This window comes from Ochotona princeps, chromosome 2 (genome assembly GCF_030435755.1).
Source record: "Ochotona princeps isolate mOchPri1 chromosome 2, mOchPri1.hap1, whole genome shotgun sequence".
NCBI classification, from domain to species: domain Eukaryota; kingdom Metazoa; phylum Chordata; class Mammalia; order Lagomorpha; family Ochotonidae; genus Ochotona; species Ochotona princeps.
The window spans coordinates 160,699,572-160,726,097 of record NC_080833.1 but is presented as its reverse complement, the minus strand read 5'-3'; the positions used below and the strand labels follow the sequence as shown (position 1 = coordinate 160,726,097).

The window sequence follows — 26,526 nt, the reverse complement described above, 5'->3', positions numbered from 1 at the left end:
AATATTCTTGTGCCAACTTAGCAATGTCTATAATAACCTGTATGATACAACCTCTTTGCTTCCTATTACTGTCCGTCTCATTAAACATTTTTCAAGTTTACAGATTTATTTATTTTTATTACAAAGTCAGATATACAGAGAGGAGGAGAGACAGAGAGGAAGATCTTCTGTCTGATGATTCACTCCCCAAGCAGCCGCAATGGCTGGAGCTGAACTGATCCAAAGCCGGGATCCAGGAGCTTCTTCCGGGTTTCCCACACGGGTGCAGGGTCCCAAGGCTTTGGGCCGTCCTTGACTGCTTTCCCAGGCTACAAGCAGGGAGCTGGTTGGGAACCAGGACCGCCGAGATTAGAACCAGTGACCATATGGGATCCCAGCACGTTCAAGGCGAGGACTTTTAGTTGCTAGGCCACCACGCCAGGCCCAAGTTTATTAATCTTAATAAAACATAAGCTTGGGCCCGGCATGATCGCGTAGTGGTTAAAGTCCTCGCCTTGAATGCTCTGGAATCCCATATGGGCGCCAGTTCGTATCCCAGCAGCCCCGCTTCCCATCCCTCTCCCTGTTTTGGCCTGGGAAAGTAGTCTAGGACGGGCCAAAGCCCAAAGTCTCCCTGCACCTGCATGGGAGACCTGGAAGAGCTCCAGGCTCCCGACTTCGGATTAGTGCAGTACCCGCCGTTGAGGTTACTTGGGGAGTGAACCATCAGACAGAAGATCTTCCTCTCTGTCTCTCCTACTCTCTCTATATCCTCCTTTCCAATAAAAATAAATAAATCTTTTAAAATAAATAAATAAATAAAAATAAAACATAAGCTTAATTTGATTTTCTCTAGTTTCTGTTGTCAGTTTCATTTATTATTATGGCCTTGCTTCTGCTTGCTGTGAGTTGTATTCACTTGGTGTGGCATCAACAGGAGATGCTGACATCATTGACTGAGGCTTTTCTTGATGAGCAGTGATGGGCAGGAGAGAGAGTACCACATTCTTTGGGCCGTCCTTGACTGCTTTCCCAGGCCACAAGCAGAGACCTAGATGGGAAATGAAACAGCCAGGACACGAACTGGTACCCCTGCGGGATCCTGGTACATGCAAGGCAAGCACTTTAACAACTAGGTTACTGCACCAGGTCCAATAAATTATTTTTTCTAAAAATATGTAGCTCTGGGCCCGGTGGCGTGGCCTAGCTGCTAAAGTCCTCGCCTTGAACACACCGGGATCCCATATGGGGGCCGGTTCTAGTCCCGGCAGCTCCACTTCCCATCCAGCTCCCTGCTTGTGGCCTGGGAAAGCAGTTGAGGACGGCCCAATGCATTGGGACCCTGCACCCGTGTGGGAGACCTGGAAGAGGTTCCTGGTTCCCGGCTTTGGATCGGCGAGCACTAGCCCGTTGCGGCTCACTTGGGGAGTGAATCATCGGACGGAAGATCTTCTTCTCTATCTCTGCTCCTCTCTCTGTATATCTGACTTTGTAATAAAAATAAATAAATCTTTAAAAAAAATTTAGCTCTGATAAATATGAGGGTACTCAAAAAATTAAAGAAAATGGAATTAGAAGACAAATTAAGAGATAGGCCAGTTAAAACTGCTAATTTAAATCCCAGCAATGACACTTGCAATCTAGCTTCCTGTTAATTAATTCTGAGCACGACACAGGATAGCTAAATTGCGTGAGCCCTTGCCACACACTGGAGGGCCAGATGAAGTCTGGGCTCTTGCGTTCAGGCCAGCCCAGCCCTAGCTGCTGTGGACAGCTGGAAAGGGAAGCCACTGCTGGATGACACCTCCTTGCGTCCATGTCTGTTTTTCCCTCTCTTTCTGTCACTCTTTCAAGTAGATGACAATCAAATAGACATTAAAATACATCTGTATGATAATTTGGGTGCAAAAAGTTTTGACATTCACATATAGTTTTTCCTTAAAACACATTTTCATGAACATTCCGAATTACCCTCATAGAAAATGTGGATTATTTCAATAAACAAATTATCATTTTTCTAGTTGCAGAAATAATATCCCAAAACATAATGTAATCACTTTAGCCAGGAAGAAAAGACAGACTGTTGGAACTTACATCAGAAATGAGATAATTCTAAATTCTACACTCCCTTTTAACTAGTAACCGACCTGACACAGGAAACGTAACCCTTTAAGAATCACTATTGAAACATGTTGACAATGTAGCATAAAATCAACAAATCTAAACAATGCTATGGCTGAGTGGAATAAATATCTTCCAAAAGTAATTTAAATAGGACTATCTGGGAATGGGAGGGACAAACTTACAACTAGCCATGCATAAAAAGTATTACAAATTACATTTGACTTTTATGCTTAAAGCAATTTAGATATTAAGACAGATATTTTTAGCATTTCTGAAGTTTATGTCAACACCAAGATCTTAGTTAATACAAGTTAACATTTATGTAAATATATAAATTTTAATTAAAAAATAGATGATGGGCCCGGCAGCGTGGCCTAGCTGCTAAAGTCCTTGCCTTGAACACACCAGGATCCCATATGGGCGCTGGTTCTAATCCCAGCAGCTCCACTTCCCATCCAGCTCCCTGCTTGTGGCCTGGGAAAGCAGTTGAGGACGGCCCAAAGCCTTGGGACCCTGCACCCGTGTGGGAGACCCGGAGGGGGTTCCTGGCTCCTGGCTTCAGATCGGCACAGAAGTGGCCGTTGCACTCACTTGGGGAGTGAATCATTGGACGAGAGATCTTTCTCTCTGTCTCTCCTCCTCTCTGTATATCTGACTTTGTAATAAAAATAAATAAATCTTTAAAAAAATAAAAAAGAAATAAAAAAAAAAATAGATGGTTACCATCTTCCTAGCAGTTCTCCCCAGGAATCCAGGATCTTCTCCGGACAGTCCTTAGATACACCGCCTGTTCCACTGGAGAGTTCACTGTCGCTCTCTGAAGGAGACACAGGAACCAACACACAGGTCAGGCACTGTTACTTAATATTTACATACCGTAAGAAATATGACCATGTGTTTAATAAAACATAAGGCAATATTTCTCCTTTTATGTTCATACCTATCATAAAAATGCAGCCAAACTTTATAATTTATCCTTATCTAAACATTTTCAAAGCACAAACTTTTCATAAAAATTCTTATCCATAATTTACATAATATGAAACTGAAACTACCTAAAATAAAAATCCAAAAAGGGAACCATATTATCACACTATGAGTATCACACTGGTAAGTCCAAAAAATGCAAAATTTTAATGATAATACAAAACAGGCATGAACACAGGAGATGACAACATATACTCATATTATGATACAAACTGATAATCAGGAACCTAAAAGAAAATATTCACTTTTTTAAGCAAGTCATTGAAATATTTTCCATTAAAAGAAATATAAAATTGCTTGACCTTTTAAAATGGCAATCTACAAAATGCTCCAAACTGTAAAGTAATAGTTTGGAAAGAATTATTTAGATTAATATAGTTAACAATCTGTGGTGCAAATGACTAATTCTAAATTCCATAAATCTTCTGCTAGAGGGTTGAGAAAGAAAATATGATAGATATAATTTCTCTACATTAGAAAAAAGCTTCTGACACAATAATACAAGCTAGCCTAAACTCTGACACAGAGCAAAGCTCCAAGGTTTTATTAATGCTGGTTCAGGGAAACAGGCAGCAGCAGGACGTTATCCCCAGAATCTGTATTAAGAACAGCAGTACACTTGGTATATTACAAACTCGAATGAACCAAATAAAACTAATTCACATCTGGGTATCTATACACCATTTAAAAATTAAATTTAATGTAATACATAAAGGTTTATCTCACCAGGCAGAAAGGTTTGATCCTATCTACACTAAAAAGATTTTAGCACACAATTTAATAGAATGTAATCAAAACATACACATTCACACTAACAAGTACTTCACTTTTCAGAAAACAAGTTAATAAGATTTATAAGATATTTTATTCAACGGGCCCTGCGGCGTGGCCTAGCGGCTAAAGTCCTCTCCTTGAACGCACCGGGATCCCATATGGGCGCCGGTTCTAACCCCGGCAGCTCTACTTCCCATCCAGCTCCCTGCTTGTGGCCTGGGAAAGCAGCTGAGGACGGCCCAATGCATTGGCACCCTGCACCCGCGTGGGAGACCCGGAGGAGGTTCCTGGTTCCCGGCTTTGGATCGGCACACACCAGCCCGTTGCGGCTCACTTGGGGAGTGAATCATCGAACGGAAGATCTTCCTCTCTGTCTCTCCTCCTCTCTGTATATCTGACTTTGTAATAAAAATAAATCTTTTTTTAAAAAAGATATTTTATTCAAAAAGATGACATCATTTTGGAAATTAGGATGAGGATACATACTACTAAGACTGCCATGGAACTCGTACATGTAAACCTATGAAGTTTGCTAGAAGTTCATTTTGAAAATAATATGCATAACAGACTGCTACAAAACTTCTGAAATATTACTATGTACTAGAGGAATCATATAAACAGAAACAACTGAGGCTTTAATATTACAATATTCTAAAACTTCTCCATGTTAACAAGTACCCCTTATAACGCTTATAATTTCTCAGACAACAGGAGACACATTGAGGAGAAAAATGGAACTCTTAAAATGTGCAACAGACATTCTCACAGCCTGATCAATATCCAGCTTATAAACTGCTGCCCAAAACAACTGCTTAAAAGTGGGCATTCAATCATGCAGAACCCAAGCTGGTCCCACTGAATACTTTAGTCCATTCCACAGTAAACAATAACCCAAGATTCAAAACCATTTAATGAAGTTCTACATATTATTTTGGAAAACAAAACCTAGAAACACAATGAAAAGGAAACAATAAAATAAACATTCATGGATATCACACACCTTGATTATAATAAAATTAAAAATACTACTGATACATAAAATGTTTCACATTTGTGGATCTGTCCCAGTAGCCTAGTGGCTAAAGTTCTGGCCTTGAACTCGCCAGGATCCCCTGTGGGCGCCAGTTCGTATCCTGGCTGCTCCACTTCCCATCCAGCTCCCTGCTATGGCTTGGGAAAGCAGTCGAGGACGGCCCAAAGCCTTGGGACCCTGTACCCGTGTGGGACACTCAGAAGAGGCTCTGGGTTCCTGATCCGGATCAGCTCAGCTCCGGCTGTTGCAGCCACTTGGGGAGTAAATCAGTGGACGAAAGATCTTCCTCTCTGTCTCTCCTTCACTCTCTCTCTCTCTCTCCATTGCGGCCACTTGGGGAATGAATCAGCAGATAGAAGATACTTGTGTCTGTCTCTCCTTCTCTCTGTGTATCTCTTTCTGAGAAAAATTAAAAAAAAAAAAAGGAGAAAAGAAAAAGGAAGAAAGATTAAGGAAGCTACTGATCTAAAGTTAAAACTTCATGAAGAAAAGGCGTGGAGCAGGTGTCTGGCACAGCAGTTAGGATGCCCCCTGCGACGCCCACTCCCCCGTCACAGTGTCACATGGCAAGCTTGATTCTGCTCTCTGCTGCCACACTGGGAAGCGGAAGGCAGCAGGTGAGAGTTTACTGAGTTTATTGTGAGAGTAAATTGAGTGTACTGAGGTATAACTCTACCACAAGTCAAGGAGCATCCATATACGTCAACAGTGAAAACCATCCAAAATATAAATAGTATTATTTACATGACTGAATAGAGCTTTAAAAATGTGTGGAAACAAACACTGCAGGATGAATAGCAATTATGCTTCAGCACCTAATAGTCCTTTATCTCACTTTCATTGTGGAGGTTTAAACTTCCTAAAATATTCTTATATTTCACAATGTATATACATGATGCTAATAATAAGCATTAGAACATAATTTTTATCTTTTGAATACTCCCCACTGCTCCATGAAACAGTCACTTATTCCATTGCTATAAACCTTTCCTAATGAGGCATATCGTCACCGCTGATAATAATACATTGTCTTCCTGACAATTCCCCAAGTTATTTTCCACCACATAAAAGACTATCAGAAGCGTAAAAATCTAGATTAGCAGAAAAGAAGGGAAGAAAATGAGAATAATTCAAAGTAGACACAGATGCCTGATGAAACAATTAAGAAGGAAGTGACAGTAAGTCAGGGTCAAATACCCAAGTGGAAAAACAAGACTTAGCCAAGGAAGAGAAAATGACTGGCTTCTGTAAAATACCCTCCTTCCTTTTCGTCTTTATTCTGGACACTGCAGCCGTGCCCCATTACAGATACAGTGAAAAACAACAGCAACAGCTACACAAGACAGGGGTTCCACGGTACAGTTGCCTTCTCCCGGACAGGTTATGTCCTCACCCTGCAGACCTATTACATCACAGATATACATCATGTTCTGAATGCGTATTTTCTTCTATATGTTCTCCCAGCATTTTATGAGTTTCTTGGTAACGGAAATTATTTTTCTCTCTATAGTCCCAGTTCCCAGATTAGCACTGGCCTTGAAAGTATTCAAAGTTTCTCGTGAGAAAACAGGAAAGAGGGAAATCATTTTAAGCTAGGAAAAAAAATGCATTTTATGCCTTTAGAAATAGCTTAACTTGAGTATATAGGAATGGGTGTGCAGACACTGGCAGAGGGAACTAGGTTCATTCAGTTACTCCTCAAGCCACAGTGGCTGGATTTGAAACCCAGCCCTACCATTTACTTAGCTGTGATCCTGGTCTAATCGTACTTAGCCCCTGTGCTTCTGTTGCCATTCTCTACAATGGGAATAATAATGGCGTATACTTGCCAGAGCAGCAGTAAGAAAGGGGAAAACACATACTATGAAGTATGGCAAAAGATCTCTTAAAACATGTGTTATTATAAGGCATTTAATTAAACAAATCTGTAACCCTATAATGTAGAATGCAGGCATAGAAACTATAGTAAAGAGCTAAAAGCAGGTAAAGACAGTAAATTTACATTTTATTTACTCAAACTAATCAAATATGGAGATGCAGAGACAGGACAACACAGCTAAAGGAACTACAGGGTCCATGCAAGCCTTCTGTATTTCCATGCCCAGCTCCCAGTCCCCAGCAAACATGCCCCTCCTTCCCCTCTCCGTCCCTGCATAGACTTCCACCACAGTGTATGTCCAGAGGGCGTTTAGCAAACCGACCTCCAGGATCACAGTGCTTGGACCAAGTCCTGGCTGCTCTTCTTATTCCAGCTTCCTGCTAGGAAGATCCTTGAAAAACAGCAGGAGATATCCCGGGAGCAGTCCCTGACACCCTGCAGCGTGGGCCAGCCTAACAGACTAAACACTTCACACCCACTTCGTCTTTCTGCCTTTTCGAACGAAATACAAGTAATTAACCTAAAAATATTTTGTAAAAACTATGAGACTTTCATGAGAGCATAACTTTTTATTATTTACTCGTATATTTAATATCTACAACACTGATGATTTACAGGTAGTCTTCTCTTTCCCAGAATCCATGTTCACTGAGGGCTAAGATCATGTCTTTTTTTTTTTTTACTTTTTATATTTTTTTATTTAGTACAGGGTTAAGCTTGTGGTTGTAAACTGAAAGCATGCTATTGTAAACAAAAAAAAAATAGAAAAATAATAAAGGAAGAAAGAGGGCAGGTACCAAGAAGTGAGGGAGGGAGGATAGGATAGGCGATATCATTATATTATACATGATAGATAGATAGATAGATAGATAGATAGATAGATAGATAGATAGATAGATGATACTTACATAGTTGAGCAGGGGTGGAAAGGATCTAGGATTAGGGGAAAGTGTGTGTAATCACTGTTTCCAAACTTTCCACTTCTTCCCATTTCTGGGAAGGGGAGATAAGGGAAGAAGTCATACCCAGCCTCCCAACTACCCCATATCAGGGGATGGGGAACGGTCACCCAATATCAACCCAGAGTCCCAATATGGCACAAGCTCCAAGGGTTCTACCCAGGTAGATATAACGGCTCTGAAATGCTGTCAACCTTGCTGATCTATGGATGAGAAAACCCTTCCAATGTCCACTGGCTGACACAGTCAAACTTAGTATTTCCATTCACCAAGATATGTGCTGTCATCATTTAGCTGGGGTAGTTGTCCAATATGTTCTGTTTTCCATTCTTTGCTGTAATACCAGATGTCCTCTACAGGCTCCAATGGGCTACCATATCCTCTATGTGCACCAAGGCCTGCTATTCACCACTCTGTCCTTTACACTGAGGAGGACCAGTTCTCACAAGTGGGCCCATGGACCTAGGCCAGGCAACCCAGGTCTATCGTGTCCCCCAGCTTTGGGTTCAGACTCAGCATCCACCATGCAGATGGGCCCAAGGCCCTGAGCCAGGAGACCTGAGCACTGCCACCACCCTCCCCCATTCCTAGGGGTCACAGATACAGCAACCACCTTGGAGGGGTATCCAAGGCCCCAGGCCAGATGGTCCAGGGCCCACCAGACTCCTTACCCCCAGGGATCAAAGGTCCGATACCCACCTCACAGGCGGGCCCAATACCTGGGCAAGGCAACCCAGGTCCTGTCAGACCCCCTACTCCTGGGGCTTACGGACCTGACACCCACTGCCAAGGTCAGCCCAAGGACCTAGGCCAGGCAACCCAGGCCTCACTGAACCCCTAACTCCCATGGTTCATAGTCCCAGCACCCACCATTCAAACAGGTGCAAGGACCCAGACCAGACAACTCTGGCCATGCTGAACCCCCTACCCAGGGGGCTCACAAATCCAATACCCACCTCATAGGTGGGCCGAAGCCCTGTCACATCCCCTTCCCCTGGGGCTCATGGACCCACTGTGCATGCCAGCTCAAGGACCTAGGCCAGACGACCTGGGTCCTGCTGTATGCCCCTCACTCACTCCCCACCACACACACACACACACACACACACACTGGAGCTCACAGATCCATCATCCACTTCGCTGGCAGGCCAAAGGTCCTGGGCCAGACAACCCAGGCCTGCTGGACCCCCAGCCCCTGGGGCTCATGGACCTGGCATTCACTGCCCCCAGATTGGCATGGCTCATCTCACCTCGGCATCCAAAGGCAGGTACTTCAGCCTGGCTCAGTCCAGCCTACCCCCAGTTCCAGCTCCTGCTGGTGAGTGCTGCAGCCTAGACTGGCCCAGCCAGCCCCCATCCTTGCCCCAGTATGAACTGGCTAGTGTTGCAACCTGACCTGGTTCCTCCTGCAACCCATCCTGGTTCCTCCTGCAACCCATCCTGGTTCTTGGATATGCCAGTAGATGTTATGAACTAGCCTGGCCTGGCCTGCCCCCAGACCAGATCCATATACTACTATCAGGTACTACAACCTGGCCTGATTTAGGCTGTTCTTTGCCTCGGTTCTTGCACTCATCTGCAGGGACTGCGTCCTGACAAAGCAGTTCTCCAGGTTCTCCCCAGACCCAGTCCATACCCATGCTGGGGGAGACTGCAGCGCAAGAACATGTCTTTGTCTCCATGCCTTAGCCTTTAGAATATAATACTTAAGTGTGCAACAAATGGATGTACTTCTTTATTACTGCTCTATTCTTGAAATACAGGACATGGGGAGAAACACTGGAGACATAAATCTGGCAAAATCCCTGAAGACATGATAGTGTACAGGCTTGGGAATGGGGATTAACCAAGGGGGCACTGCGCCATCTGACTTGGTCTGGGGCTTTCCAGAAGTCTGATGCTGTGAAGAGAGGAAGTTGAATGTACAAGACCACTCTGAGAGAATATGCTAAACTCATGAAACAAAATGTAGCATATTTTTCTCCAATATGCCTAATACAAATTCCTTTTCAAGAACATTTTCCTATTCTGGTTTCATTTCTCCACAGTTTTCTGGTCTCCTTCAAAAGAAGCACAATGACCTAGATTACTTCAGATATCACTGGATCCAAATATCGGAATAATTGCCTGCTTATGTCTAAAAATATATGAAGTTGAAGTAATAGTCTCAGTGACACAGTTTTGTATTAATTAAATGTGTATATATTTATATATAATTTATCTATATTATATATAATTTAAAAGCTCTTAACCTTGGGCATTCATTGCTTTAAAAAACTGTTTCTATTAGCAATGTTTTTCATCTTAATCATAAAATAAAAGTTTGGAACTAGCATAAACTGATATTATAAAAAGAATGCACACATACTTTGTTTAACTGAAATTTAAATTTTAAGATTAGGATAAGCACACATTTTTATTTCTGCTTAAAACTTTCTAAAAAGAAAAAAGAAACTTTCCTGTCCACTTGAGAGGCAGAAAGATAAAGAAATAGAGAAAACCTGAGAGTTCTAAGTAATGGAGACTCCCCGAATGCCACAGTATCCGAGTGGTGGCTGAGGCGAAAGCCAGGAGTCCAGGGTTTGGTCCACGCCTCTCACCCAGGTGCCAGCAACTCAACTAGCTGAGCCATTATCACTGCCTCACAATAATATTAATTTTTTAACTGAAGGATAATGCACAAAATGAAAAGTCAAAAGGAAATATAAATACAATATGATTACTGGCTGAGTAGTATTCCATGGAATCTATGCCTGCAGTGTTCAGGATACACTTAAATAGCAGCATGATGGGCTTATGACTGTGAAGGGCTGTACCAGTGCTAATACTACAGAGTAAACCAGTACAGGGGGGAAATCGGGAGCAGAAGGGGGAAACCCGAGCCTGTGGTACTGTACCATAAAATAAACAAATTTTAAAAATAAGAGTACTGAGGGTTTTCAAACGTTTTCTGTCAATTTCACTCTTTTTAGTAAATAAGATCTGCTAACACAGGCCTCAATATAGAGCTATAGACTCTCATCTCACCATTTCACCATAAATAAAACCCCAAGTCTTCTAATTCATGCACAATCCACAGATGCCTAAGGCGGCAAGAAAATAATGACATCTGTCAACTAAAATAGAATAAGAGTAATTTATGTTTATTATTTGGGACAAATTACATAATTTGGACAAGCAAAAACTAAAGCCATACCAATACAACTTTGCCTATAATATAATCTCTCATTTCTTGAAAAAAAAAAAAAAAAACAAGGTCAGATTATAACTCTTCTACAAGGCAGTTATTATACATACTTCAGTCAATGACACCAAGTGTCGTTTTCAGTTTCAGAAATGCTAAAACACTTTGCACATCAAAAGAAAGGTGATTTATTACTAACAATTGAAGAAACCACACTTGAATGATTTCTTCGCCAACTAAAGCATCCTCCCTGTCAATCTGAATTTAATTACAGGTTTTTAATTACTTCTGTACTTCCTAATCGCAAGATATTAATAGAAATGTGTCATTAATCACTGAAATCCGTCAATGACACTCAAGGGAACCAGGGCAGCCTTGAAGGGCAATTAACAATATTAAGCAAACTATTTTCTTCTTAACATGAGGTTATTATATTCCTACCACAAAAACTGAGAAATGTCTATTTGAGTTTCTTATCAAAGACTCTTTCTCAAAGTCACTTAAGGTGTAGTGAAGGAGAAGGGAATTTGGCAAACCATAAGAAAGAAACAGATAGCTACCCAAAGAGATTATTCTTAGACATCATTCGAGCAACAACTTTTTTAAAGGCAACAAAATCAATTAGAAAAATATAAGCAAGTGTTGGAGGTCATTTAAAGCAAAGAATTACAAGAGAGCAATCTAGTAGACTAGCTCAAATCTGTAGTAAGACGCGTCATCCATTGTACCACTGGCCCACCCACAGACTAGCTCAAATTTAACTTGAGAGAACACAAGTTTGCTAGCCAAACTTTCCCAGCAGAGATGAATGTAAGAGTGCTCTAGGGGCAGTATTGTGGCACAGGAGGCTAAGCTGTCATCTGTAACTCTGTAACACCACCATCTGATAACGGAAAGCCAAGTCAAGTCCCCGGCTCTGCCTTGCCTGGATCTGACCCTTGTGGCCATTTAGGGGACTATCCAGAAGGAGCATCTCTCTCTCTCTGTCAATCTCTCAAACAAATCTTCTTTTTAAAAAAGAGTCTTGTAATCAGCTGATCATTGCCTTCCACTAAGCATAGGTTGGCTAAAGGGGAAACAGTCACACAGCAGGGACAGAGGGCGGACATTCACAGCATTAGCAGGAGCTGCCACAGGACAGCCAGCAGGCAAGGGACAACCATGAAGTCAGCTTCCCATAGGCACTCAGCTTTTTGTATAATCTTGTCCTAAAGTCTGCTGACGAGGCACCAAGTCAAGTCATAGAACAAATCAGAAAATCAGACATGGTAAGGACAGAGCAACTACCTGCCATCTGTGTGGGGTGGAAGGGATGGAGGCCGAACAAGAGGAAGGCAGCAAGAGAAATGGACAAAACAAACCTTCCTTCATCTTTTTAAAATTTATTTATTTATTTGAGAGGTAAAGACACAGGCAGAATACAGAATAGGCACCTCTCCATTGCCTTGGCCAGGAACTCAACTCAGGCTTCCCACATGGGCGGCAGGAACCTCAGTCTTCAAGCCATCACATCGCTGCCTCCCATGGTCTTCACTGGTAGCACACTGGAGTCAGGATTCAAACCAAGGAATTGAACTAAGACATACTGACATGGGATGCAGTCGACTGGCAGGTCAAATGCCCACCCCAGGCTAGACTTTCCTGGTTCTTTACCTTTAACAGTCACAAATGACTATTATGGAATTTACAGATTTATAGAATTATAGAAATTATAGATCTTGGAGTTAAGTATAAGTTTCAAAGTAAAAGTCCACTTCGATGAGCCTGGTGAGCATGCTCTGTTTAACCAATTATAACACTTCTCTAATGGCCTGAACACTTGCTTTCCTTTGTAGATTCTGTTACAGATTACATTACCTGCTTTCAAAACACAGATCCAATCCATCTCGTTTTCTTCTTCACACTACAAGCCCAGCACAAGCCTTCAACAACGCTCACAGAAACATCTGAGTCTATCCCAGATGGTCTCCCTGCTTCCAACCCTGCTCCACTGAGATCCAGTTGCCAGCAGCACAGCTGGCAATCACAGGGGGTGTATTGCAGTGGGAAGTGATAAAACGATGGTGAGAAGACAAAAAAAAAGTTTCTCCAGCTTAAAATCCTCCAAATACCTCACAATACATTTGAAAACAAAATGAAGCAAAAGGCTCTCCGCTGTGACTTACAAGAACTTAAAGGAAATGGCCCCTACGTGTCCACATGTGTCTTGTACCTCTTCTCTTCCCTGCTCCCTCCTGCTCAGTCATCCGTCCTCCCGTCCCAGCACAGGCACCTTCAAGTTTCACCTTCAACTCTTAAACTAACTGCTCACTTTCCTGAATTCTCTTCTCCCAGTTTCTGAAAGCCTGGCTTCAATGTGTCACTCAGGCCACAGCTTTTTTTAAAATTTATTTTTATTATTTTCCCTGATTCCTTTTTGTAGGGATTTCCCCCTTGCCCTTCCCTTTCCACAGCATTCAAATACTTCTGTTTAAATAATATGCATTAATCCTGACTGAATAAAAAGACATAACTTGTAAGAATTCTTCCTTGAATTTCCAGGCTGAAATAGATTCCTTTCAGTCAGTTCACCTGAAATGCTGTTCGTATCTTATCACCACATTTACCACATTTTAAAAAATTTTAGTGGTTTGTTTCTAAAAGAGACATGTCTCACCTATCTTTATAACAATTGGCACAGAAGTATGTACCTACTAAAAAATTACCGAACTTTGTTTTTCATAAAACTTCCTGAATAACAAACTTGTGTTATAAAGGGCTTCCTAATCATTTTAAATGATCCAGAACTCACTCTGGAAAAACTAAGAATGAATAATTCATGCCTTCCTTAGAAGACCTGTTCAAATACCAATTGCATTCGTTTTTAATGGCATACATAGGGCAGACACTTCAAAACTGGAATTACTGGCAGGTTCTGAAGTGTACTTGTGGCCAGTCACTCTGAATCAAGGAAGACACATTCACTTTGTACACTTATACAGTCTGAGTAGCCAAAATGAAACTACATTTAAAAAGTAAGAATCTTCAGGGCCCAGCGGCAGCGTGGCCTAGCAGCTAAAGTCCTCTCTCCTTGAACGCACCGGGATCCCAGATGGGCGCCGGTTTTAATCCCAGCAGCTCCACTTCCCATCCAGCTCCCTGCTTGTGGCCTGGGAAAACAGTCAAGACGGCCCAATGCTTTGGGACCCTGCACCTGCGTGGGAGCCCCGGAAGAGGTTCCTGGTTCCTGGCTTCGGATCGGCGCGCACCGGCCCGTTGTGGCTCACCTGGGGAGTGAATCATCAGACGGAAGATCTTCCTCTCTGTCTCTCCTTCTCTCTGTATATCTGACTTTGTAATAAAATAAATAAATCTTAAAAAAAAAAGTAAGAATCTTCAATGCACTCACACTTAGTACAGGTGGATCCCCGACCCCTGATTCTGTTCCTCTATCTGCATTTTACGCAGCACCATCTCGGAAGCGATGCTTTCTAATGCATGCTGTGAACACTTAGCCGCGGAGACCCAGGCCTGCTGTAACACACTGCTCACACAGACTGGGAATTACCATTCTACACACACTACTTTGATTCAAAAAGATCACACAGTATTTGATATGAATGCTCGTGTCTTTGTCTTTATTACCTTTCCTTCGAACACAGAATGTGACTTCCATGAAAGTCAGACACTCCATTAACCTCAAGCCACAGTTCATACTTCTGCTCCCTGCCCTACTATCTTGCTAGTCATTTTAGGGAATAGGAATTCGCCATATCATTCTGTGACTCAGGCTTATTATTTAACTATGAAAAATACATTCTTTTTAAGAAAATGACCAAAAATTGAGCTGATAGCTCTTTAAATTTGAAAGTATGAATCCCTTAACTAGATAAAATAACATCATAAATATTGAACAGAAACCTTATACTGTGGGAACCATCATAGACGAATCACTTCAGGAGGTGTCCAGATCGTAACTGCTAGAAAGCAACTCGCTTTCCTCGGAGCATCTGTTCAGGACCTGTGCTGATCTCCTCTGGACCCTGAGGTCAGCTGAAACACCCTCTGAGCTACAGGCACAGGTCTCCATGTCTCCACAGCTTTGTGGGCTCTACCAACAGGCTGCAAGTTTCCAACGCTTGCTGGTACACTACTTGCAACTTTCCTTGGGAGCTATCTCACACTGCTGGTACGGCTACTTTCCTGAGGTCTCCACTGTAGCTTCACTCTCCCGATTCCAGGCATTGTACCATGAAGGACTCAGTGCCAGAGATGCAAACCCTGGTGCACAACACCACTTGGTCTCACAGACTTTGGTTTAAAATCTTGGAAGATGCCAGCATGACCACTTCTTGCAAGCTACACATCTACAAAACCAGTATCATGTGGATATGACCAAGGTTTGCCAACAAAACAAGATGAGCCAATAAACACTTGAATCATTGCTACAGCTGCCAGAAAGGCAGTGCTTGCATTTCACAAAATAATTCTGTCCTTCCAGCCTCTGGGTCTCTGAAGGAACAGGTAGCCTTGAAAATAGAGCAGTGTTGGGCTCGGCAGCGTGGCCTAGTGGCTAAGGTCCTTGCCTTGATCACATATGGCTGCTGGTTCTAATCCCGGCAGCTCCACTTCCTCTCTGTCTCTCCTCCTCTCAGTATATCTGACTTTGTAATAAAAATAAAATAAATCTTTAAAAAAAAAAAAGAAAAAAGAAAATAGAGCAGTGTTGTTCACTCACTGTTTTGTCTGCAAGCATTAAGGCTTTCTTTTCATCATGATAATCTCTTCAGCAAGTGCTATCTCAACTTCACTTTGTTGTTCAGAACAAGATTTGTTTCCTTCTCTGCCCAGGCTGTGAATGTTCAAAATCTTTTGGCTTTGCTCTCCTTTGCTCCTTATTCTCACATAAAACATATTCATTAACAGTAAACATTACTCAACACTGCTGTTTTACAGCGTCCTCTTCTGAGGCGGGCACCCTAGTACCACCTAAAGTTGAGCTGCAGCTTGTGCCACTGGCACCCCACACAGATGCCAGCTCAAATCCTGGCTGCTGCACATCCAGTTCAGCTCTCCACCTACACCCCTGGGGAAGCAGCAGCAGGTGAGCCAAGGGCTTGTGCCCCTGCCACCTCCTTGGAAGTTCCAGATGTTGTTCAGCCTGGCGCAGCTGCGGCCGCTACAGTCATCTGGAAACCGCCCTAGTTCATGGAAGATCCCTCACTGGCTCTGTGACTCTGCCTTTCAAATAAATCAATCTTTTTTCAAAAAAATCTTTTTTTGCCAAACTGGTTGACTGAACTCAGCTTCTCACAAGACGACAGGGCCACAATACAGCCTACTCTGTTGCCATTACAGAGCACGGAGCCTTGAATCCAATTCCCAATAAAATCCTCATTTCCATCTGAAACCTCATCCACATGCCTTTATCAACCACTTTACTGCCAGCCTCTCATGGTACTCTGAGCCCTCATCAGAATCACCCACAATGCTCTCAGCTTATAGCATTCTTGGCTTTCCCAACCCAACTCCTCCAAACTCTCCCAACCTTTCAGTCTGCAATTTGCCAAGGCTCATCCACTCTTCAGGCACAATTAATAGTAATGATCTCACAATTAATAGTAATGAAGTACCAACTTCCTGCAACAGCCAATTTTTCATCACGACTAGATAACTAACACAAGCAACTTCTGGAGGAGGGACATTTCCTTTGGCTCATGGCCTGGGCAGTTTCACAGCCCCACCTGGCCTGGAGCAGGATAAAGGTGGAAACTACAGAGGAGGTACCACATGTTGAGCCAGAAAGCAGAAGAACAGGGAGTTTACTTAATTCTATACAGAGTCCCCACTTTACAGGAATAGATAATGGAGTAGCAGACATGAACGTTTCTGGCCTGCCACATGGTCCTTCTAGAGCCTATGTTTCACCACTCTCATCATATACCAGGCAAGTAAGACCAATGATTTGAACAGTGAACCTCCAAGACCATGAGCCAAAATGAATCTCTGCCTTCAAAACTAGCCTGTGTCAGCTACTGAGTCTCAATAATGAAAAGCTAGCTAACATCGTATTTGTAACTCTATCATCTCACATACATTTTATATATACCTCTGTATACTTAACGGACTGCAAAGTTGTTTGAAGATATGAACTACATCTTCAGCATTTAATACAGTGTCTTATGCTTCAGGGGTACCTACTATAACTGAAAGTGGGAAGGACAGAACAAAGGAACCTGCAAAGAAAAGGTACTATGACAGAACAACACTGAGAAATGATGGGAAGTGCAGTGGGCATTGGGACAAGTGCTTAAGACACTGGTCAGAATATGTGCATCTGTTAAAATACCAACACACTGGAGTTGGATCCCTAGCTCTGGCTCTGCTAATGTGAACCCTGGGTCCAGTGGCTGCGTTCCTGTTACCCACATGAGAGAAGACCTGGATTGGGTCCCTACTCCTGAGTTTCAGCCCCTAATCAGTGCACGCATTTAAGGAGCATAAAGGCAGATGAGAGCTCTGTTTCTCTGACCCTAGAATAAATTAAGAGTATAAACAAGAAAATTGGTTTAAGCAAGTATAAAGCACTAACATAGGAGAACTGTAAAGGTTATAGAGACAGAACTGGCATTACAGAGACTATTAAACAGATTACAATCAAGCAATTCTGAACAGACATAAAAAATTCAAAACTGTTCATTCCCTGTTGTAAAATTTGTTGGTGCTTTCCTGTAGAACACAGAAAGGGCAAACTGAAGTCCTAATTATCTAGATTCAAAATTTACTAGTGTTGTTAAAATACCACTCAAAAGATGATAATGTGTTCAACGTGTTATTGCTTAGAATTTTAATAGTTCACCATACTCTACTCATCATAATGAAAATAGTTGCAGTGCTCAATTTTGTAGCCCTTCTGCTGAGAAGTATTTTACAAATATTTACTCCATCCTCAATAATAAAGCCAGCAAGACTTTTTAGTACTAAATTTTTGGAAAGCTCAGCTTTCCTCCTGCAATTGTAAGAGATCTGAGTCACTGAACTTGCAATACCATGTTCAAATTATTAAAATACCACATCTCCCAGGTGTGCAAGAGCTGTATTGCATCCAAGTAAAAAAATTAACCTCTTTCCTTCTAGAACTGTTGCTAAAAGGGATGTCATAGAAATTGCCGTCATAATCTCGAGTAGTCAAGGAGCTCAACTCTCAGTGCAGGTGAAATACGAGCTGAGAATACGATCATAAGGGAATCAGGAGCCAGCATCTGCTTCCGCCGTTCACTTATCTCAGTGTCACAGTTTGCAGAACTATAAATTAGATAGTTCAATGTAAAAAATTAAAATCAAGAAACATGTATTGCATATTCTGTGTGGAAAGAGGTAACTTTCAAATACCTGAATGGTTTGAAGTTACTAACATTTTCCTTCTTGTGATAGATTTTGTAAAGAGATCCCACACCGCTAGGATCCTCCTCCCTTCAGGCTCTTCTTCAGACACCAGCCTTTGCAGCCCAGCCCTCAGACACAAACTTGGGAGTCACACTGCTGTCAGCAAATTCCAGCTCAACACGAACTCAGCACAATCCTGAAAAGCTAGAGGCATCTGCCTTACTCAGCTCCAACCTGCAGTAAGGGTAGAGCCCAGATGGAAAGGAAAAGTTTAAGCTAAGACGAAGCCTGAAAAACAGAGTGTTAGCAGAGAATGCCCAAACAGGGAGTGGGAGGGGCCTGGGAGGGAAATAGTGGGCTCCTCTCTCTTGGGTTACCACCCCCAACGGGAGGGCATGGAAACTAGGACAAGGGCTGGGGTGGCTAGACAGAGAGGCACCCAACAACATCTGTGTGGGCTGAATAGTTGAGCTGGTTAGATGGAACTAGGCTTCAATACCCATTGACATGTATGAGAGCCGAATGGGATGTGGGACAGACTGGACTAGTTTGTCACACATACTGGCAAACCAGAGTAGGGGTGGGCCTGGTGGGGGTTATTGTGGGTCGCTCCACATAGGCTGCAGCTCCCACTGGTTTATGCGAGGGCCGAGTATGTGCTGAGCAGAACCAGGATGGACTGCAACACCCACTGGTTCCAGTGGAAGTCAGGGCTGGAAACAGAACCAACCCAGCAATTGCAATCACCAGCTGATTGGGGCGATGGACTGTGCCGGGCCCTGTACTTGCAAGTACACACAAGAATCTGGACTGGGAACACCTCACACAAAGTTTCTTTTGGGATCTTCCCAATCTAACTTCCAGACTCAGAACCCCAACCAAGAGAAGAGAGAGGACAGAACAAGTCAATCAACCACCTCAGCCACATGCATATGTTGGCAGTGAAAAACTGGGCAAACGGAGACTCTAAGATGGACTATGTCAATCAGTGGATTCTTCAATGACCTCATCGTGCTCGGAGTAGTGAGACGCAGCAATTCATAACTGTTGAACTATCAAAACCACTTGAGCAAGACTCTTGCAGCATGTCCCACATCAGGGACCTGGGATGGGTGGGAGACTGGGTGGGGCTTCTCCCCTAATATCCCCAGATACATGAAAGAAACAATGCAGAAATAATAGTCTTTTAACTATGTAACAATTATCAAAAGTATAATTTAAAAAAATTTTAAAAACCCCACCACCCCCACTGCTATGCTGCTACTCCTATTGCCAATGATAATGTTAACAGTGCTCGCTGTCCTCTCATGACTTTCCTTTAGAACAACACACAGGCAGACTACACAGACACGTTCTCTGAGAGAAGAGCAGTCCTGAGGGTTATCACACAGGCTCCTGAAAAAATTCAAATCCGTCATTTCGGGAAAAGGAAAAGGCAACAAAAAAATGAAATGTTATGTATTGTAAAAGAGAATGTTGAAAATTGGAAAGCCTGATAACCACTGCGTAAGACGAAAGAGGCACTCGATACAGTATTGGAAGGCGCATAAATCTGTGGCTGTTCTGCAGAGAACTTTGCTAGTTTCTATCAAAAGCAGATGGTTAAACTAAAATTGAAATGTCAATGAAGTAGTCACAGGATGTGGGTAAGAACTTACTAACATATCAGTTAGAACTTTCTAACATATCAGTTACTCAATACCATGTCAATTAACTCCATGATGTTGTAAATTGTTGTTGATGTTGTGTTGTGGCTTTAGATTGGAGGGGATGATATTCTGCCAGCTCTACTTTCAGACCAGGGATGGTTTCCCAATGAAACTGTTGAATTTATCTGGACAATAAGATGCTGGACTCTATGCATGGTACATGCTCACAACGAAGGATTCATGACTAAATATGAACTGTACTACTGCAACATTGTGGAGGAATCCAACATGGGGGGAGGGCTTTGCAGAGGGTTGGGGGAATCCCAGAGCCTATGAAACTGTGTCAGAAAACGAAATTAAATTAAAAAAGCAGATTTTACAGTCCACAGCAATATTTCCAAAAATCTGTGTTCATGCTTCTGAATACACAAACAAGGAAGACCATTCTTTGCCATAATATTTACATAACTCTAATACTAAAAGAGAAAGAAATTGTTTATAAATCCCTCAAAGAATAATGGATAAATAAATTATGCTATGGTCAAGCCACAGGAAATTATGCAATTAAAAAGGCTGAGAAATAATTCATTGTAGTATTTATAAGATTGTTGTGAGAGAAGTAAGTAGCCAAAATGGGTACAACTAGAAAAATCCTGTTGGAGGAGGATATGTCAGCTGTACAAAGCTTCTCTGAAAGCTAGAACTGACGGTGAAGGGCAGTCCATTCTGCATTGGTTACTTAAACGTTTACGACAGTAAGCAAAGAGAAAAAAATTCCCTACTACTTCTAGGGTTTTCTTGTAAGTAATACAAAGTCACTAATCTGCCCCCATCACACACAAATCAGTGACTAACCTAACAAAGCAAATGTTTATATTAGTTCTTTAAATCTTTCGAAGATCTGACTAAATACATGATCCTCTCAGTCCAAAAGTAAAGGTGCAGAGAACCGCCTTACTTGATTCACTTGTTCGGAAATGGAAATGACAGACACGTCAACAATCTGTTCTAAGGAAAGGCAGAGCACACTGTGTAAGTTTGTGTCCAAGGACCTCGGCAAGAGCATCAGTTCAAGAACTCGAACCTGTTTCTAAGGCATTCTCTTCATTAAGCTACCACCTAAAATGCTACTGATAATACATGAAACTGTAGCAACTGTGACAAAATGTATTTCTGATCTCCCTGTTTTAGCATGAGGGATCTGGTCAACCCTCTCTCTCTTTCTCAGAGAGACACACATACACAAAGAACCACCTAAAAATGTGTGTTACACAAACTGTAACAGTTAGCATGTATGTTCACATAATAAAGAAGTGCAACGTTAATAGAGGGAGTAGCATTGTGAACAGCAGTATCCAATATGGGTGCTGGTCCATCTCCAGGCTGCGTGGCTTCTAATCCAGCTCCTTGCTACTGGCCTGGAAAGAGCAGCCAGTGATAGCCCAATTACTCTGTCCCTGTTCTCACTTGGGAGACCAGAATGAAGCACCTAATTGGCTTTGGCCTGGCCCAGTCCTGGCTGTGGCAACCATCTAGGCTATGAACTAGCAGGCACAAGTAAGTGATGATACTCTTTCTTTTTCTGTAATTCTTTGAAATATGCAATACTTTAACAAACTTATTAGAAAAAAAAATCTTAAGATTTATTTATTTGAAAAGTAAAGTGTCAGAGAAGAGACATAGAGATATCTGACTTGCCTGATTCACTCCCCAAATGGCTGCAAGAGCGGGAATTTCATCTGCGTCTCTGACAGAGGAGGCAGGAACCCAAACACTAGGGTCAGCTTCTGCTGCCTTCCAAGAGTATTAGCAGGAAACAGGATTATAAGCAGAGCAGCCACGACTCTAACGCTGGTACCCCATGTCATCAGTGTCAGGTTCAAGTTTCGGCTGCTCCACTTCTGAAACAGATCCTTATACCTGGAAAAGTAGCAGAAAATGGCCCAAATACTTGAGCCCCTGCCACCCATATGGAAACCCAGATGCAGCTCCTGGCTCCTGGCTTCAGCGTGACCTAGACCAAACAGTGCACCCTTTTGGGGACTGAACCAGTAGATGGAAGGTATCTCTCCCTTCTTCCCTCCCTCCCGCCCTCTCCCTCCCTCTTCAAGCCTGTCTGTCACTCTGTCTTCTAAATCAAATACATACAACTTCTTTTTTTTAAAAGTCTACAATCTCATAACTTAAGAATTTAATGTACCCTTTTTGAAACTGTAGGTTTTCCCACGGATAGCTAGAACCATCCTGAAGAACAGGAAGTTAGCAGGGGGAATCACAGTTCCGGACCTCTGGACATACTATAGGGCAGTGGTTATCAAAACAGCCTGGTACTGGCACAAAGATAGAGAGGAAGATCAATGGAGCAGAATAGAAACACCAGAAGGGAACCCAAACAGGTATAGCCAAATAATCTTTGACAAAAAGACAAACGACAATCCAGGCAAATGGGAAGGTCTGTTCAATAAATGCTGTTGGGACAACTGGTTGATAGCCTGCAGAAACAAAAAGATAGATCCACATCTCTCACCATACACTAAGATCAGATCTAAATGGATAACAGATCTAAACCTACATCCAGAAACCTTCAAACTTTTGGAAGAAAATGTTGGAAACACACTGGAACACTTAGGGGTAGGCCCTCACTTCCTAAAAAAGACTCCAAATGCAGTAGAAATCGAGACCAAAATAAACAATTGGGACCTCATCAAACTAAGAAGCTTCTGTACAGCTAGAGAAACAATCAACAAAGTAAAAAGGCAACCCACAGAATGGGAGAAGATCTTCGCACATGACATAGGTGATAGAGGGCTAATCTCCAGAATATACAAAGAGCTACAAAACAACCAAAATGTCAAAACAAACAAGCCACTCAAGAAATGGGCACGGGAAATGGGCAAACACTTCACAAAGGAACAAACCCAAATGGCAAATAAACATATGAAAAAATGCTCAAGTTCCCTGGCAATAAGGGAAATCCAAATTAAAACATCAATGAGGTACCACCTAATGCCAGTAAGACTGGCCCACATGAATAAAAGCACCAACAACACTTGTTGGTGAGGTTGTGGGCAAAAGGGAACCCTACTCCACTGCTGGGGGGGCTGCAGGCTGGTACAGCCTCTATGGAAATCAGTATGGAGAATATTCAAACAACTCAAAATCAACATACCGTATGATCCAGCAATAGCACTCCTAGGAATATATCCAGAACAATTGTTTTATGAGAAACCAACATGCACTCCTATGTTCATAGCAGCACAATCAGTAATTGCAAAAACATGGAAGCAGCCAAAATGCCCATCAACAGAGGATTGGATAAGTAAGCTATGGTTCATCTACTCCATGGAATACTACTCAGCTATTAAAAAAAACAAAATGCAGTTCTTTGTGGCCAAATGGGCCAAACTGGAAACCATAATGCTAAGGGAAATGAGCCAGTCCCAAAAGGTTAAATACCACATGTTTGCCTTAATTTAAGATGATATGATGTTATGTATAACATGTTATGTTATGTTATGTTATGTTATGTTATGTTATGTATGTTGTATATAAACTAAAATTGAAATATAAGTGAGGTGGTCACAGAAGGTGGCTAGGAACTCGCATTTACTTTTAACATATTGGTTACTCATTACTATGTCAATTAATTCCATAATGATGTAGATTTTTGCTGATGGTATGTTGGAGCTTTCAATTGACTGGGATGATACTCTGCTGGCTCTGTCTTCAGACCAGAGAGGGTATACCTAAGAAGCCGTTGAACTTGACTGGACAATAAGATGCTGGACTCTACGTTTGGTATACGCTTGCAATGGGGGAATCTCAACTGAACTTGAGCTGTGGTTATGCAACAAGGTGGAGGAATCCACCATGGTGGGAGGGTTTAGGGAGGGGTGGGGAGAACCCAAGTACCTATGTAACTGTGTCACATAATACAATGTAATTAATGATTTAAAAATAATAAACAATAATAAAAAAAAGAAACTGTAGGTTTTCACAATTTAGAAGCTGTTGGTACTCAAAAATATATGTAAAGATTACTTGAAAATAGAACATTGCACTTAATATACTGAACTCATGAATTTAAATTTTCTATTTAAATTAAGATTTATTTTTATTGGAAAGAGATATACAAAAAAGAAGAGAGACAGAGAGGAAGATCTTCCATCCAATGGTTCACTCCCGAGTGGCTGCAATGGCTGGAGCTGAGCCAATCCGAAACCAGGAGCCAGGAGCCTCTCTTCTGGGTCTCCCATGAAGGGGTAGGATCCCAAGGCCTCGGACCATTCTCGACCGCTTTCCCAGGCCACAAGCAGGGAGCTGGATGGGAAGTGGGGCAGCTGGGAAAGGAACCGGCACCCATACGGGATCTCAGCAAACGCAAGGCAAGGACTTTAGCCGCTAGGCTACTGTGCCAGAGCCTCTATTTAAATTTGTAAATATAAAATCACAAAGGGGTCAAAATAAAATAATTTTTTTTAATCACACGGGGGGATCTAATCGATTAACTGATGAATGTAAAATACATGCTTTCTTTTGATGAGGGAACTAATCATACCCAAGTACCCACTGATTTGACCTGTACTGTGTTGGTGTGTGCTGGTGTGTGTAGAGACGGGGCAATAACCTAAAGGACATTTCTAACGAATCTCACAACACTCAACGTTCTAAGTCACATGCTTACACTTGGTAAGATTTGGGTCAAGTTCAATAGATATTTTCGTGGCTCATAGTATTCCCTAACTTCCAAATTATTTTTAAAGGGTTTATTCCCACCTGAAAACAATCTTAAAAGTAAATTTTGGTCATTTCTCAGAATCCTGGATAGTCCTAAAAATATAGGCACACACACTTTTGCAATATGAATGAAATTAATTAATACAAATGCCCTCTCTCAGGGCAAGTTAACCCGGCACTGGGCCTTTGAATATGGACATGAAAACACACAGGACTCAGTCCCCTTTTCCTATCAATTATTTTTCTAAAACTGGTCATTTTCTACTTTCAAAGCCAGCACCCTGATTTAAACCCTTATCTCCTCCAATTAGAGTTTGAGGTCACAGGTTCTTCACTGTTCCAAGCTGCTCTGTAGTTGACTTCCAGCCTCACTGACCTAGTGCAACCCTTTGCTCATGCCATGCCTTCGCGAAAATGCCTCCGTGACTCCCCACCTCTTCAAGCAGTTCAAGTCCACGCTGCTCAGCTCTCCTGAGGAAGCTCTCCACCACCAGCATTCCACATTCCGCCTGTCTCTCCAGCCTTGGCCTCCGTCTCACAGCCACACTTCAGATTCTAATAGCTTCCAGACTTCTTCCCACAAACACGCAAATGCTACCTTCCTAATTTCTGCTTTTCCCTGGGATCTCCTGGAGACCTTAAAGAAGCAGGTCACCATAAGGGCTAAAATTGCAAGGAAATGAATTCTGCCAAAATTCACTTTGAATGAGACCCTAACCTTAAAAAGGAACCACAGCCTTGGGCCCGGCAAGAGACGATAACACCTAAGGTCCTTGCCTTGAATGTGTTGGGATCAAATGAGCGCTGGCTCCACTTCCCATCCAGCTCCCTGCCTGTGGCCTGGGAAGGCAGTCAAGGACGGCCCAAAGCTTCGGGATGCTGCACCTGCGTGGGAGACCCAGAGGAAGCTCCTGGCCCCTGGCTTCAGACTGGCTCAGCTCCAGCCGTTGCGGCTGCTTGGGGAGTGAACCAGCAGACAGAAGATCTTCCTCTCTGTCTCTCCTCCTCTCTGTATATCTGACTATGTATAACATGTTATGTTTTGAATGTTATATGTTGTATATAAACTAAATTGAAGTATAGGTGAGGTGATCACAGAAGGTGGCTGGGAACTCGTATTTACTTTCAACATGTTGGTTACTCATTACTATGTCAATTCCATAATGATGTAAATTTTTGCTGATGGTATGATGGAGCTTTCAATTGACTGGGATAATACTCTGCTAGCTCTGTCTTCAGACCAGAGAGGGTATACCTAAGAAGCCGTTGAACTTGACTGGACAATAAGATGCTGGCCTCTATGTTTGGTGTATGCTTGCAATGGGGGAATCTCAACTGAACTCGAGCTGTGGTTATGCAACAAGGTGGAGGAATCCACCATGGTGGGAGGGTTTGGGCAGGGGTGGGAGAACCCAAGTATCTATGTAACTGTGTCACATAATACAATGTAATTAATGAAGTTAAATAATAATAATAAAAAAAAAGAAAAATAAATAAATAAATAAATCTTTAAAAAGAAAAAGAAAAAAGAATCCACAGCCTTGGCCCCCAACTTTGATTACAGCCTCATGGAGCATACATAGAGGGCCCAGCTAAGCCAAATCCAAGCTGCTGGCCAACAGAAACTGTGAGATAGAGTATGTATTGCTTCAAGACACTTAATATTTGCTATAAAGCAACAACTCTGGCTACTCAAAGTGTGTAACTGTAATCATCTAGAACTAAAATCAGTGCATTGTGTCCAGACATAAAACTTAAGGCTTCAGTTTAGTAAGACTTCCACACAACCCACACGCACTTTCAGGGTGCAAGCAGCACCGTGTCCAACACATGCCACGATAAACGCTGTCTAGTAA

General features: G+C 42.3%; 1 protein-coding gene across 2 annotated transcripts in view; it reads right to left on the bottom strand.

Moving 5' to 3' along the window:
• The window catches only part of RABGAP1L (RAB GTPase activating protein 1 like), a 614,224-nt gene that overhangs the window by 454,693 nt on the left and 133,005 nt on the right, over nt 1-26,526 (bottom strand). For both annotated transcript variants that reach the window (XM_058660694.1, XM_058660695.1), the window contains exon 12: nt 2,827-2,920. In XM_058660694.1, coding sequence (XP_058516677.1) covers nt 2,827-2,920 — 94 coding nt within the window. The remainder of the gene's footprint in view (nt 1-2,826; nt 2,921-26,526) is intronic.